The 15,964-nt window shown below is 52.6% G+C and overlaps 1 protein-coding gene across 1 annotated transcript; it reads right to left on the minus strand.

The window, feature by feature from the left end:
• Positions 1–4,783: 4,783 nt before the first annotated feature.
• LOC129711206 (nuclear receptor subfamily 2 group F member 1-B-like) lies at positions 4,784–14,495 on the minus strand. Its single transcript, XM_055658680.1, has 3 exons — positions 14,093–14,495; positions 7,674–8,195; positions 4,784–6,768 (listed from the first exon to the last, which is right to left on the minus strand). Exons 1-3 carry the CDS (start codon positions 14,490–14,492, stop codon positions 6,494–6,496), a joined length of 1,197 nt encoding a protein of 398 aa, XP_055514655.1. The 5' UTR covers positions 14,493–14,495; the 3' UTR covers positions 4,784–6,493.
• Between the last annotated feature and the right edge of the window lie 1,469 nt (positions 14,496–15,964).

Consider the following 15,964-nt stretch of genomic DNA (forward strand, 5'->3'; position numbering starts at 1 on the left):
TTCCGGATCCGTGAGCGATCGCAGTTAATATTTGAAGAATTGATATTCCCCAGTACTCTGTAACCTGGTTTGTATGACATTTCTCTGACATGTACCCTGCACCTGTTAGAGTCAAGGGCGAAGTAGTTGAAGGGAAAGGACCCTGGATGTCGAGTGAAACTGAGGACCTGGCCAGGAAAAAGGAGACATGGGCCAGGGCGGCCAGTGAGGCAACACCCAAACCGGAGGAACAGCACCTCATATTCTACTTGGATATCTCACCTCCTAGTGGTATGTACATTGAATTCTCAAACTTTAGGTAAATGATCAACATTTTCCACATCCCTCTCTTCTCAGTGCCCCACCCGGGCCGCTTATTTCATCCCTCCCTTTTCCACCTACATTCCTTTCTCTGGCTTCACAATTCATAACCCTTCTATCCCTAGTCTTTTAATCTCTTCATCTACGTATCCGCCACTCCCCCGCCTCCTCTCACTTATATTCACGTATCATTTGCCAGGCTTTGCCCTGCTCCTCCTCACTTCCAGCTACCCCCACCACCATAATCAGCCTGAAGAAGTTGCGGCCAATTTACAGAGGCCTATTAACCTGCAATCCGCTGGTCCTTGGGATGTGGCAGGAAATTGGTGCACCCGGGGAAACCCACGTGGTCATATGGAGAACTTGCGAACTCCGCGCAGTCAGCACTGGAGGGAGCTTCTTTACAGCGAGGGCCCCCATCTGCATTGAGGGAGCTTCACACCGCAGTGAGGGAGCTCTGGCACGGTGCAAGGAAGCTTCCACTCCGCAGTGAGGGGTCTCTCCTCGCTGTGAAGGAGCTCCATTCCACAGTGAGAGGGTTCCTCTTGCAGTGCGGGTGCTCCGCCCCAATGTTTCCATGCTGTATTACATGCGGGCTAACACACACTCACAGCCTCTCCAACATGCTGTGTGAACAATTTTCTTTTGACCTCTGGTCTGCTACTTGAAGGAACATTCTCTTCCCTGCCGCTCAGGATATCTCTGAATTCCTTGATCTCCCTCCACTGGGCAGAACACAAAACATGGACCGGAGCAGCTTTGAATCAGGTCAGAAACCGGCGGGTCCTTGGGACTTTCTGCCTGGTTACTCCAGTTTTATATTATAACATCTAAAGTGCAAGTTTAAAAACCCTCATCCCCTTCTCCAGAGATGTTGCCTGACCCGCCGAGCCACCGCAGCACTCCGTGTGCATCCCCGCCGATGACCGGCGCTCGGCCCACGCCGGCACCGAGGGGGGCAACCGACAGCTACTGGACGAGGAGAGAGGCGCAGCCGACGGTCCCCGGCTCGCCGGGGAATGCCCCCCCCCCCCCCCCGGGAGCCGGAGCCGGAGCAGAGCCGAGCCGGAGCCAGCGCCTCTCCCCCGCGCCGTCTGCAAGTCCCGGCGGGGGGGCGGGGACGGCCCAGCAGCAACTCAACAGCGCCGGAGACCCGGGCACGACCCCGACCACGGACCACCACCCCAACAACATGCAGCAGCACATTCTCGCTCACTCACTGAAGCATGCAGCAATAAAAACGACAAAATCATCGTAGCTTTACACTAAGGAACATTAAACACAACTATTTGCAGTATTTTCTTACCTAAAAGAATCAAAGCTGGAAAATGCGGATGAAACAAAGGTCTGATAACACACAGCAGATCCTCGCCCAATGTTTATGGCGAGTGACCTATGACCTGAGCATGCGCAGTCGGAATTCCGAACTCGCTTAGTAAGACATGCCTGGCTGTGTACAAAGCCATGATGACTGTCCCTAAATAACCCATTAGCTTCTAAATGGGAGTAAATCCCGCTTAATTCTCTCAAATAGTTTGGCTCACTGGTCTGTAATTTCCTGGATTATCTCTACTTTCCTTATTAAACAAAGGAACAACATTGGCCACTCTTCATTCATCCACGACATTACTTGTGACTAGAGAGGATATAAAGATCTTCATCAAACTTCCCACAATCTCCTCTGTTGCCTCTCTCAATACCCAGGATAGATCCCATTAGGTCCTGGGGATTTATCCACCTTAATGGTTTTCTTGAAACCAAACAATTTCTCTTTCTTGATATCAAAATACCTTTGCATATTAGTACTTCCCACACGACCTTACTGTCCTCCACGTCCCTCTCCTTGGCGAAAACAGAGAATTCGCCCACATCTCCAAGCACAAATTATTTCCCTTATCCTTGAATGGCCCTATCTTTCCCTTGGTTTCCATCTTGATTTTATTTCTTATTTAAAAGGCTTTAAGATTTTTTTTAATGCAACTTGCCAAATACATTTCATGACCCTTTGTGGCAACTTCCATTTCCCTGCTTCAGTTCTTTTCTACTTGTTTTATTTTCCTCAAAATCCCGGTCTGATTTCATCTTCTTAAAACTTACATAAGGTTCCTTTTTCTTTTGACTGAATTTCGAACCTCTCTGGTCACCCAAGGTGCCCTTACATTGCAATCATTATCCTTCCTCCTTACTGGAACACATCTGTCCTGTTTCATTTTGAATGTATCTCATCCAGGTATACTGCAGCCAGTGAATTCAGTGATGTGACTCAACTCTGCAGGTTTGCTTCAGAATGTTACTCTGTAATGAAGTATCACACCCCAGGCAAACCAATCCTGTAATAGTTCACTGTTGATTTCATTGAAAAACCTCACTCTGTAAGAAAGTGTCTTACTTTTAAGGTACTCCATTAATAACAAATCTCACTCCTAACGTTTCTCAGCCCAAGAAAAATTTGTGTTCCAATAAATAGCCTTGCAAATTTCACATCAAATGCATTTAACGTCACTATTAATGGATCTCTCACTGGGCGCACATCAGTCATAATATAATCACATTCTAAGCAATGTTCAATTCTAACGTATCACACAACTGATATATTTCACTCAGAATGCGTCTTATTATTGGCACATTGGTACCAATATATTTCATTTCTTGTAAATTACATTCTGGCAGTATCCCGCAGCTGGGGAATTATTATTTTGTGATTTTTGTCCAGCGAATGCCAATTCCGGCGGGCCTCAGTGCCGGTGAAGGTTACTCCTTGTGTTGCTCAATCTGATTAATTTCTGTATGAACGTATCGCATTGCTGGTGAATATCACTTGTTCTGGATTTCACCTGTAAACCTGACTCTAATAAATTCCTGTTCCGGAGAGCCGCACTTGATAAGGTGGTGAAGAAGGCATTCAATATACTTGCTTTCATCTATGGGGCACTGAATGTATCAGCAGGAAAGTTATGGTCCAACATATAAAATGTCATTCTGGTCTTAGCTACAGAGCTGGGTGCAATTCTGGTCACCACACTATAGGAAGGAAAGGATTGTACTGGAGAGAATAGACAAGAGATTCTCCGGAGTGTGTCAGTGATTGATAATTTATTTTATGAGGGGAGACTGGATGGGCTTGACTTGTTTTCTTTGAAGTGGAGGAGGCTGGGAGGAGACATGATGGAAAGATGCAAAATAATGGGAGGCATAGACAGGGAAAGCAGTGAGAAATCTCTCCTCTTATTGGAAATGTCCCTGACTCAAGGACAGATGTTTCAGGGAGAGGGTAGGAGATTTGGTGGGGATTTAAGAAATAATATTTTCACCAAGAAGATGGCTGAAATATGAAATGCATTGCTGAATGGTTGGTGGAGGTAGGAACTCACATCATTATTATAATGGATTATAATGGATGTGTATGATGGTCAGCATGGATGTGGTGGGCCAAAGGGCCTTTACCCCTGCCTTGTGACTGTGATGCAAGTCTTTGCACAGTTCAGCCCCAATGGATCACAGTCCTGATGGATTTCACTCCTCATATGAAATGCTGGAGTAACTCAATGACTCAGACAGCATCTCTGGAAAAAAAGGATGGGTGACGTTTCGGGTCGGGACCTTTCTTCACGCTGGTTGAAGAAAGGTCTAAAGAAGGGTCATGACCCAGAAACATCACCCACCCTTTTCCTCCGGAGATGCTGCCTGACCCGCTCAGTTACTCCAGCACGATGCGTCTATCTTCAGTATATACCAGCAGCTGAATTTCCCTTCTACACACTCTTTATGCAGTTCATCCCTGGTGAATTTCCCCACCCTCCTCACTCCTGAGCTTCAGTCAGCTGAATTGTATGCAAAATAAATGTCACTGTACATGTGATAATAAAGAACCATTGACTGTATTTTACTCTGAGCGAAATTGAGGCTAATGTTTCTCTCCTACCAAATTGTGACAGCAATATCAGTGGTGGATCTTGACTTCCCATGGGTTATAGGATTGTTCCACATAGGTTTGGACTTCCCATGGTCAGTGTCGTGATACAAGTGTATAAAATCATGAGAGAAACAGATCTGGTAAATGCACAGAGTCACCTGGCCAGGGTAGGCGAATCGAGGATAAGAGAATGTAGGTTTAAGGTGAACGGGGAAAAGATTTATTAAGCGTCTGGGGGTACCTTTTTCACACAAAGAGTGGTGGGGGTATGAAACAAGCTGCCAGAGGAAGTAGTTGAGGCAAGGACCATACAACATTTAAGAAACAGTTAGGCAAGTACATGGATAGGATAGGATAGGGTTAGAGGGATATGGGCCAAATGCCGGCAGGTGGGACTCGTGTAACTGGGACATGATGGCCGGTGTGGGCAAGTTGGGCCAGACGGCCTGTTTCCACACTGTATCACTCTATGACTATGACTCTATGTGGAAATTATTTACTATTGGCCTCTGTTATCTGCAGACAGGCAGTGAAGGTCCCTCCACATCCTTCTGTTGTGATCGAAAAATATCAAGAAGAAAATAAGGATATTTATTGCAACATTTCACGCAGAAGGTCAGGAATAACTACACCACAAGCTAGAAAGCACAGTTACAAGATACATCACATTGATCCAATTGCCAAGAATGTAGTGTTACTAACAACATCAAGACTAGGTTTGTGTTTAGTGTGACTCTTGCCTTACAGTGCTGAACTAAGGACGGCCAGGCATTGTGAGAGCGGCAATGCAGAAGGGAACCACTTGTCCCACCACATAGAGCGGGTGCTGGCCGATAGATTGTTCCACCCCACCTCCCCTTGCCAGTGCTGCTTTGTGAACATTTCTTCAAATGCTTTTTGAACCTGATAGCTCTTTTGTCCATGTGACGAGGGTTCCTGTTCTACTCACCCTTTGTGTGAAAACCTCATGTTCTTGGTGACTGGTGAAGTGCTTTTCAAGGTTAGAATTGTCAGGCTTGCTGATGGAACAATATAGGGAAAGGTGTAAGGTCCACCCACTCAGTGGCTGAGAGCATTGACTGGAATAATGTGGCCACACAGTCAATCCCCACGCTCCACACCAACTGAAAAGGTCTACATCAGAATGGTGCTGAGTTAAACACAGACCCTCTGTCTCAGCACAGGTGAAGCCAGACAGAGACATAGTGGTGACCCCATCAACATGGGCATCATCATATTTTGGTCCAAACCCACACAATTGCATTCTGTTCAATGTTGGCATCTCTCTGAGACTGGACGGTTCTTGTTGATGTGTCCAGGGTATTAGTGGCCTCCATCAACACCTGCCCCAGACCTCTGTGTGGGAATCAGTAAGGGTGGCATCGGTTGCCTGGTCATCCTGTGCCCACAGAAGTGCTCCCCACCTATGGATGCAAGGGGCCAGCTTATGTTAAGGGAGCAGGGGTGTGGCAGGGGTAAGAACGGGAGTGAGAATGGGGGCCGGGACAGGGGTGGGGGAGGAGGGAGCGGGAGAGGCAGGGGAAGGAGTGGAAATGGGGAAGGAGCAGGAACAGGTGCAGAGACAGAACTGGAGTGGAGAGAGATGGGAAAGAGCAGTGGCAGGGATGGGAGTGGGGTAGGATGGGAGGGGCAGGTGCAATAGTGGGGCAGGAGGCGGAGTGTGAGGGAGGAAGGGGAGGAGCGGAGGAGAGTGATGGTGCGGGGTATGACGGTGCAGGGACAGGAACGGTGAGGGCATGGGCAGGTATGGGAGTGGGGCAGGGGGGGGGGAGATGGGGCAGGTGGGGGAAGGGGCAATCATGGGGCAGAAGGGGGAGTGGGGAGGAAGGGCGGGGAGCTGGGGCAGGGAGAGGGGGAGGGTAAGGGACAAGAGCGGGAGAGGGCAGCGGTCGAGATGGGAGTGGGACATGGGCGATAGTGGGGCAGAAGAGGGAGTGGGGAATGAGGTGGAAGAGAGGGGGACTGGGACAAAAGTAGAGCAGGGGTGAGGGTGGGTGAGGAATGGGTGTGCCCCCCACCAGCGCACCTTCTCCCAGTCTCTGCACCACCATTTCCCATCGGCCAGGTGAACAAGTAATCAATCTGACCAGATGTTCCTAAATTACAGCCCGATAAACACAGGAAATACACACATCTGTGCTAATTTAAATACTGCAACCCATCCAGTGCTTCAGTTCAAACAGTCCCATAGATCATAGGTGACAGCTGGCATTAGTGGCAGTGCCCAGCCAGGGCTTTGAATAGATGGAGTCTGGCCTTTCATTGAGTCGGCATATAGGGCCAGTTGAAGGACCCTCCGGACAGAAGCATGTCTCTGATCAGGGTCTCGATGGGGGTCTTGCCCACCAGCCTCATGAAGAAGAGTTGGCCAATGAGTGAGGCGGGCACTGCCCGGAGTGCGGGCAGTCTCAGGAGCAGCTTGCCAAAGCGCTGGGGCTGTGGTGGGTACTGGCATCGCACGTACTCAGCCAGACACTCCTGCACCTTCTCTTGCAAGCTCTCGACGTGGGCGGGTTCAGAGAGACCGGAGGCGTCTGTGGAGGGGAAAGGACAAGAAAACATCTCATTCATCGCAGAAACAGCGAGCATCCTCCTACACTAGTTCAGACAGCAAGGACTTTGTGAATCACCTGGCCGACTTTCCCATGAAGACTTGCTATCTTTGTTGGTGTTTCCCTTCCCTCCCTGTACCAGGACATCAGTTATAAAGGGAATTCTTACTAATTCCAAATAAATCAATATTGCACTGGAAACAGTGAGCAGATCAGTGTTTCCTTACACAAAGGGTAGTGGATGTATGGAACGAGCTGCCGGAGGAGGTAGTTGATGCAGGCACTGTCACAATGTTAATGAAACATTTGGACAGGTACATGGATAGGATGTTTAGAGGGATATGGGCCAAAACGCAGGCAGGTGGGACCAATGTAGATGGAGCATGGGCAAGTTGGGCCTACTTATGACTCTATTAGGTCAGGCAGCATCTGTGAAGATGGAAGCAGAGGTAATGGTTCAGGTTGAGGACCTGTAATCAGCCTCTTTATCGGTCAAATCGGCACGGTGGCCTCACAGCGCCAAGTCCATCCTGATTACGGATGCTGTCGGTATGGAGTTTGCACGTTCTCTTTGTGACCCGCGTGGGTTTTCTCCGGGGGCTCCGGTTTCCTCCCACAGGTTTGTCGGTTAATTGACTTGGTAAACTTGTCCCCAGTGTGTGTGGGATAGTGTTGGTGTGCAGGGTGATCGCAGGTCGGCGCGGACTCGGTGGGCCGAAGGGCCTGTTTCCGCGCTGTAATTCTAAACTAAACTAAAAAGTGCAGAATTCAGTTTAAACGATTTGAACATCGGAAACACCAAGAGACCGGTCAGGTAGTTGCTGCCCGTGAGAGGGGCAGCACTCACACAGACTACTCGGCCCGTCCAGTGCTGCTAGCGCACTAACCTGGCGTGTAGAGGGCGATGGCTTTAAGACAGCTGTACTCCGCGCAGTCCACCTGCAGCAGCTTCAGCTTCTCCACCTGGTCCTGGAAGGCGCGGATTTGGTCCATGAAGGAGACCACCCTGTCGGCGGACATGTGTGCAGAGTGCAGGCCGGCAGCGGCCAGGAGCGGAGCCATGTGGAGGGGCAGAGAGGACTGCGCCGCGTTGAGCACGAACAGCTCACTCCAGCTCAGCCGCAGCAGCGCCACCTGGTCGGAGACCTGCAGCTCGGGGAAGAAGGGGATGTTGCGAGCCCACTCCACGGCCGAGAAGAGCAGCCGCGCCGCCAGCTCGCAGATGCTGTCGATGGTCATCAGGTTGTACTGGCTGCACTGCGAGCTGAGGCGGGAGCTGGGGTAGGGCTCCGCGCGTAGCAGCAGCGAGATGAGTCCTGAGATGTTGCCCCCGTTCAGATGGTCCCGGGCCGAGAGGGAGAGATCGCCCGGGCTGGGCTGAGGGGCCGGGATCCTCCCTCGCTGGACCGCTGTAGCAGGGGCAGAGACAGAGGACAAAGTTTAGAGTGAGAGCGCGGAAACACTAGCACCATTCTACACACATTAGGGACAATTTACAATTTTAACCAAAGCCAATTAACCTACAAACTTGTACATCGTAAATGCAGCCTTGACAGACAGTCCCAGCGTGGGGAGCACGGACACGGGGAGAACGGACAAACTCCGTGCAGACAGCACCCATAGTCAGGATCGAACCCGGGGTCTCTGGTGCTGAAAGGCAGCAACTCTACCGCTGCGCCACACAGAGGGCAGGAGGAGGCAGTCAACGGCAAAATACCCGTTCTGAGCGATGCAGCAGCGCTCCTGCCTCTGCCAAGGAGTTGCAGCTGTGAGCGTTCGCCCTTGATCTGGGACTGGCTGTCGAGGCTGCATTTACTCCGCTCCCTCGATAGCCCCGAGCTTTAACCCACCCGACCGCTGACTCCAACTCTCTTTGGGACATGGCGATTCACACCAGGTGTTAGTTCCTACACTTCCCAGATGCCACTAGGACTGTAAACTCTTATCTATACTAGGGACTACCTTACTGTACCAAACTACTGTTGTGCCTTTTTTTAATTGCTGGGGGGGGGTTCTCAACAATATGTAATTACTGATTCTGTTCTATTCTGTTTTGTAAAGTGGCAATTCCGCAGGCATTGCCACTTTTCATTTCACTGCACATCTCCTATGCCTACGTGACAAATAAACTTGACTTGACTTGCGGCAGTGGTCATCAGTCCCTACACCTATGGACATGTGATCCACACTGGGCATCAGTCAATCAATCAATCAATCAATCAGTCAATCAACCTTTATTGTCATCTTGCAAAGCAACAGTTGTACAGTGCAACATGTCCCTACACCTATGGACATGTGATCCACACCAGGCACTTTCCTATACCTGGGGACAGATGACCCACTTATCCCTGCATAGGCAGCGTAGCCCCTGCACCTGGAGACCAGCAGATCCACACTCTTCCCCCCCCCCCCCCCCCCCCCCCCCCCCCCCCCCAGACTCCACACACACACGTCCACTGGATCACTCCCCACTGGATCACCCAATGGATCACCCGAATTGGATAGCACCCAGCAGATCCACTCAGAGGGTCACCCCAGCCGTTCGCTCCCAGTGGAAAACTCCCAGTGGACACCCGTCACTGGATCACTCTCAGTGGGCCACCCCGGTGATTCACCCAATGGATCACTCTCAGCAGATCACACAGTAGATCATTCCTGGAGGATCCACAGAGGATCGCCCCTAGTGGATCATTTCAGATGGACCATCACCCAGTGGGTCACGCTTACTCCCAATCGATTACACCAGTAGATTACCCGGTGGATCACCAATCATGGATCACTCCCAGTGGATCACTCCCAGTAGATCGCTCCAGTGGATCATCCTCTGCCCTTGCTGAAACATAGCTGCTGGTTCATGCACAGCTAGCCCCAATAAATTGCACTAACATTCCCATGTCAATGGTTGACTGGACCCTCAGGCATCTCACGTTGGTGCAAGTGTGGGTCATGGGGTCAACATCTCACCCAGGGTCAGTCTGACCGTGCCCTCAGGGCTCACAACCCCTGACCAGTGCACCATGCACCCTCCTCCCTGTGCCAGCCTGTACCATGTGTTCACAGCTCATGACCCCTGACCCACTGCTCTGTGGCACCCACTCCTCCACCAGACAGCTGATGGGAAGTGATCAGTCCCGTCCACTCCCAACACCAGAGACCCAGGTTCGATCCTAACCTCGGGTACTGTCTGTGCGGAGTTTGCGCGTTCTCCCTGCGACCTTGTGGGTCTTCCCTAGGTGTTCTGTTGCCTCCCTCGCTTCAAAGATGCAGTGGGTGAGTTAGGCCTGGTGTGTGGGAGACTTGTGTGGGTGGGGGGTGGTGACGGGATGTGGGCGGAAGGAGTGAGATCAGGGCTTCACTCACTGTCCACTGGGCTGCATGGGTCTGTGCCCCACTGAGGCAGCCTGCTGCTGGATGGGCAGCCCCCAGACTAGGTGGGCCAAAGGGCCTGTTTCCCAGCTGCGGGGCCTGGGTGAAAACACGACTGTCATTTGCTTGTGAGCTTCAGGTGGTCACCTGCTGATGGTGGTGCCAGAGGTGGGATTGGCACCAAAACTGGGCCACTGGTCAGTCCCTCAGACAAACCACGGACTCACACGCCAGCAGAACCCATCAGTGGCCACTCCTCATTGCCCCTCCCGGGTGCTGTCCCTCTCAGCAACCCTCCCATCTCAACCCTCCCAACATCATAAGGTCTTAAGTGGTAGGAACAGAATTAGGTAATTCGGCCCATGAAGTCTACTCCTCCCTTCAATCATGGCTGATCTATCTCTCCCTCCTAACCCCATCCACCTGCCTTCTCCCCATAACCCCGGACACTGTACTAATAAAGAATCTACTTCTCTTTGCCTTAAAAATTGATTAAAACATCCATTGACAATCTCTATTCATCACAACAGCTCCCCCCTCCTCACTGCCCAGCCTACACACTAACCCCCCTCCCTCACCCAGCCTCAACACCCCCCTCCCTTCTTCTCCAATCCTCTGCCTCGACACCCCGTACCTCCCCTGCCCCACCCCAAACCACCCACTCACACACACTCTCACATGCACACTCACACACATGCACACTCACACACACTCACACGCACACACACACACACACACACACACACATACATGTACACTCACATACATACTGACACACCCATTCACATACATACTGACACACCCATTCACATGGATGAACACACTCTTACATAAATACACACACACACTGATTCACACACAAGCTCACACACACTGACACATACACACATATACATGCACATTTACACACATACGGTGAACACACTCTCACACATAAACACACACAAACACACACACGTACACATACATACAAACACTCACGCACACGCACACAGACGTGCAATGAATATCACAGACGTGCAATGAATATCGCAGACAGTCTAGCGATCAGGGTAAGTTTGTAACACAGTTTGGGGGCTAAAATCCTGATAAAACCCATCTTCTTCCCACGCCACTCAGCTGCCTACTCCCGCCTGTGCATACAGTACACACCAGTTCTGGATAGTGGACACAAGATGCAGGAACAGGGAAAGTCCAAGCGACGTCTCGAGTTGGCACTAGTGCTTGGCAAGCTGATGGTTGGTTGCGACGTACTCAGAGTCACAGGGGCATACATAACTGAGAATGGCCCTTCGGCCCATCGAGTCCACAATGACCATCTTCCCATTTACATTGATCCTATCCCAACCCATTTTATTCTCATCAAAGATAGGCACAAAAAGCTGAAGTAACTCAGGTGGTCAGGCAGCATCTCTGGAGAACAAGAATTATTCAAGTCAAGACCCTTCTTCAGACTCATTAACTTTCCCCAGTCTCTCCCCAGCCTCCAACTCAAGGATATGTCAAAGGCTGCCAAAGAGGTTTACAAAAATGATGCCAATCAGTCTGAAGAAGTGCCTCAGCCCAAAACGACACCTATGCACGTTGTCCAGAGATGGTCCATGCACCTGACTCCACCACTGAAATCTGTTGGCACAAAGAAAAACAGAATGTGCAGGTGACACTCAGCCGGTCAGGCAGCAGCAGTGGAGAGAGAAACAGTCAATGTTTCACATCAGTGACTCTTTGCTCACTGTGAACACCATCTCTGTTGCCCGCTGCTCATGCTGCCCGACCTGTTGAGTGTTTCCAGCACCTTGTGTTTTACTTCATGTTTGCAGCATCAACGGTGTTCTGTCCTTGAGGGAGTGCCCATGTCCCTGGCTGGAGGGATGGTGCTGGCTGCTGGATTGGGGCGACGGGCACAGTGTGGTGGCAGCTGGCGTCACTGATTACACACCCACCCTGGGGGCACCAGTCACACACCAGCACTGCTGCCCATGTCACACAACCTCGATAGCACTGCAACCTTCCCCCCTGTCCAGGAGAGAGGGGGGGGGGGGGTGGTCTGAGGAGTGCGGAGAAAAGGCAAGGATAGGAGGGGGAGGATTGGGGACAGAGAGGAAGGCTGGGGAGAAGGGAGAGAGGGGTAAGGGCTGAGAAGTGCAGAGTTGAGGAGGGGGGGGGCTGGGGGGGGGGGGCTAGGGAGAGGGATAAGAGTAGCGAGAGGGGGGTGGCTGAGGAGAGTGGGTAAGAGAGGGTGGCTGAGAAGAGGGAGGAGGGCTGAGGAGCGGGGATAGAGAGCTGAGGAGAGGGTGAAAGGGGGAGGGAATGGGAGGGCTCGGCAGAGAGAGGGGGTAGAGAGAGGGTGGAAGGGTGAGGAATGAGGAGCAAGAGGGGAGGAGAGAGTGCAAGGTAGGGCTAGGGAGGGTGGGGAGAGAGGGAGAGGGAGAGGGAGTGGGAGTGAGGGGGAGCCAGAGCAAGAAGAACAGAGTAGGAAAAAGGGATAGGGACAGGGAGTGTAAATGGGAGAGAGGGAGCTGGAAAGATATGGTTAAGAAATGAACAGAAAACAAAGTGGGTGACATGAGAAAGAGAGTGCGATAAACCATGGGAGAGGGAGATAAGGAGAGATAATGGAAGTAGAGGGGCAGAGAGAAGGTGAGTGAGGAGGATGGGGAATGGGATGGAGGGGAGAGGGGAAGGAAGAAAGGAGTGAGGAAGGGAGCAAGGTGGGGGGCAAAAGGTGGGGATTGAACCAAAGTCCCTACTCCTGGAGACCCTCAGCTGATGTAGGCTCACAGACCTGCCGCCCTGTGATCAGACACAGCCCTGACGAGTCGGCTAACCCTCGATATGCCTGCAGTGAGGGGCACGGAGCGACATGCTGAATCTGTACTGGAGTGGTTGATGCAGTGGGTTAACTCAGCAGTGAGAGGGTCAGCCACACTGGTCACTGTGTCACACACACACTGACACACACACACAGTCACATGCACACACATACACAAACACAGTCACACTCACACACTGACACCCACGCACACAAATACTCACACGAGTGCACTCACACACACAAGAGCACACAACACATATTCTCACACACACACACTCGCACACTCAGATACACACACTCACACATGCACAAGCGGACACACAAACACATGTTTATGTATAAACACACATACTCATACCCACAAACACACAACCCCTCATATATCTACATACAAAACCACACACATATATACATGTATAGAAGGACATGCATGTACACTCTTACGCTTGCATCTACATATAATTACACTCACATGCACACACACACAGAATCACACACATGCACACATGATTGTAACACACACAAATATGAGGATAGACACAAAATGCTGGAGTAACTCAGCGGGTCAGGCAACATTCAGTCTCTGGAAAAAATGGATCGGTGATGTTTTGGGTCGGAACTCGTTTTCTCCTATATGCTGCCTATCCCGCTGAGTTACTTCAGTATTTTCTATCTACCTTTGGTATGAACCAGAATCTGCAGGGTTTTTTTAATCGCACATATGAGGACACGTACATACCTCGGCACATACATACAAGCATATATACACGTGTAGATACGTGTGCATTCACAAACATTCACCCACGCGGGCTTTCTGCCCCAGCCACCACGCAGTGACCTAACTGAGGGGGTGGGGGTGGGGGGGGGATATCTGTGTCCCGGATGCCAGGGTCCCCCTGTGCCCAATATTGCGGCATTGGCACTGACCCAGCCGGGGGGGGAGAGGGGGTTTCTGGTGTCCCGAATGCTAGGGTCCCCCCTGATCCTGCACTGGGCATTGGCAGTGAAAGAGCCGGGGGAGGGTGGGGTATTGTCACTGACCCAGCCGGGGGAGTGGGGCGTTGTCTGTGTCCTGGATGCCAGGGTCCCCCTGTGCCCGACGCTGGGCATTGGCACTGCGCCTACCTTCTCGTTTCATGCCGACCTTGAAGCACTTGCGCAGCCGACAGTACTGGCACTGGTTACGGTGGAACTGGTCGATGTGGCAGTCACGGCCGGAGCGGCAGATGTAGGAGAGGTTGCGGCGGATGCTGCGCTTGAAGAAGCTCTTGCATCCCTCGCAGGTGAACTGCCCGTAGTGCTTGCCACTGGCCCGGTCCCCACACACCACACAGTCCACCTGCACGGCTGGCCGTTCTGGCTCACCCTGTTCCACGTCGCTGCCCCCTGTCTGTGACGAGGATGCAGCCGGACTCTCCAGCGACTCCTCCGCGCCGTTGTGACTGTAGGGCTTGGAGTCCTCCTGTGGGTCCCGCCAGTCAGCGGCAGTGGTGGACATCTCTCCGCCACTGGACCCCCAACTCATCCAGCTGCCCACAGCCCCCTCCCCTCCCACTCACCTTGCTCCCTCCCTGCCTCGTTCTCCCCCCCTCCCTCGCCCCCTCCTTCGCCCCCTCACACTCTCGCTCGCTCACCGGTATCCTCACTGCCTCCCTGCCTGGCTTTCTCCCTCACCTCTTACTTTCCCTCGATCTCTCCCTCACCTCGTCCCCTCCCTCACTCACCCCCTCACTCTCTCGTTCCTCACTCACCCGTATCCTCACTACCTCCCTCGCCCTGTCCCCTGGCTCACTCCCTGCCTCTCTCCCCTCACTCACTCCCTGCCTTGTCCTGTCCCCCCCCCTCACCCCTTACCCACACCCCCTGCCCCCTATCTCACTTCCTCCCTCCCCCCCTCCCTCTCTGGCTCGAAGGGCCGAATGGCCTACTCCTGCACCTATTGTCTATTGTCTATCTCCCTCGCTCCTCTCTGTGCCACCTCTCCTCTCTCCTTCCTTCCTGCCCTTGCTCCCCGTTTAACTCCCTGGCCTGGTTCTCGCTCCCTCCCTTCCTTGCCTCGTATCCTCCCTCTCTCCTCGCTCCCTCTCTCACCTCCTATCCCCTGTCCCTCCCACCCCCGCCTATCCTCCCTTCCCTCACCTCGTCCCACCCTCCCTCTCTTCCTCCGTCCTCCCCTCCCTCGCCTCCTATCCCCCTCTCGCCTGCAACCTGTTCGCACTCAGGAAGGTCGTGGAGACTGGAGCGGCGGGCAGCGAGTCTTGTGAACGGCGACAGTCAAAGAGCAGAGGTAGCGGTGGGCTGCGTGTGGCCGTGGCTGAGCTGTGAAGGCAGGGCGATTTCAGGAGACATGGTCGGCATACTCAGACGGAGCAGGACGCTGCCTTTCCCGGGATCGCGGAGGTCCGAGTCGGGCAGAAGGGAGGCCCGGAACGAGTCATGTGTAAACAAACCGCAGTCACTCCACTACTTCACATCCGCGGTCGGGTTCATTCCCGCTTCACTCCCCGCCGCCGCACACAACTCCCCGCCGAACTTGTGCTCGCAGACAAAAGTGCTGCTCACTCTGGCTCCGGCGAAACTCCCAAAGTTTCAAGCCCGCCCGCTTGCTTGCTCGCTCCTCCCGAGTCCGTGACTCCTCCGCTGAGCGACCTGCAGCGAGCAGAGGCGGCCAGGAGTGGCGGGGGTGAGCGGAGCGTCCCGGCTGCGGGAGGGGGATCCTGAGAGAGAGGCAGCAGAGGAGGGGATGCAGGGCCACGAAAGGTTACGAGGGTGATTTTTGTGAATAAAACAGGAGATCAGAGTGAGTGAGTGCGTGTGCAGGGATTTGACAGTCCTCTCGAAGCCGGACTGTTGCCAGGGAGACGGTTGCCTTATAAGGAGTGGGGTGTGAAGGAGCCAAGCGTGTTGTCCACAATGGGATTCCGCCGCCGAGCTCACTGTGTTCCCAGCGAGAAAATAAAGGTGAGGGGAGGGGGAGTGCAGCCAACTGCACAAACT

This window comes from Leucoraja erinacea, chromosome 29, assembly GCF_028641065.1.
Source record: "Leucoraja erinacea ecotype New England chromosome 29, Leri_hhj_1, whole genome shotgun sequence".
Lineage (NCBI taxonomy): Eukaryota > Metazoa > Chordata > Chondrichthyes > Rajiformes > Rajidae > Leucoraja > Leucoraja erinaceus.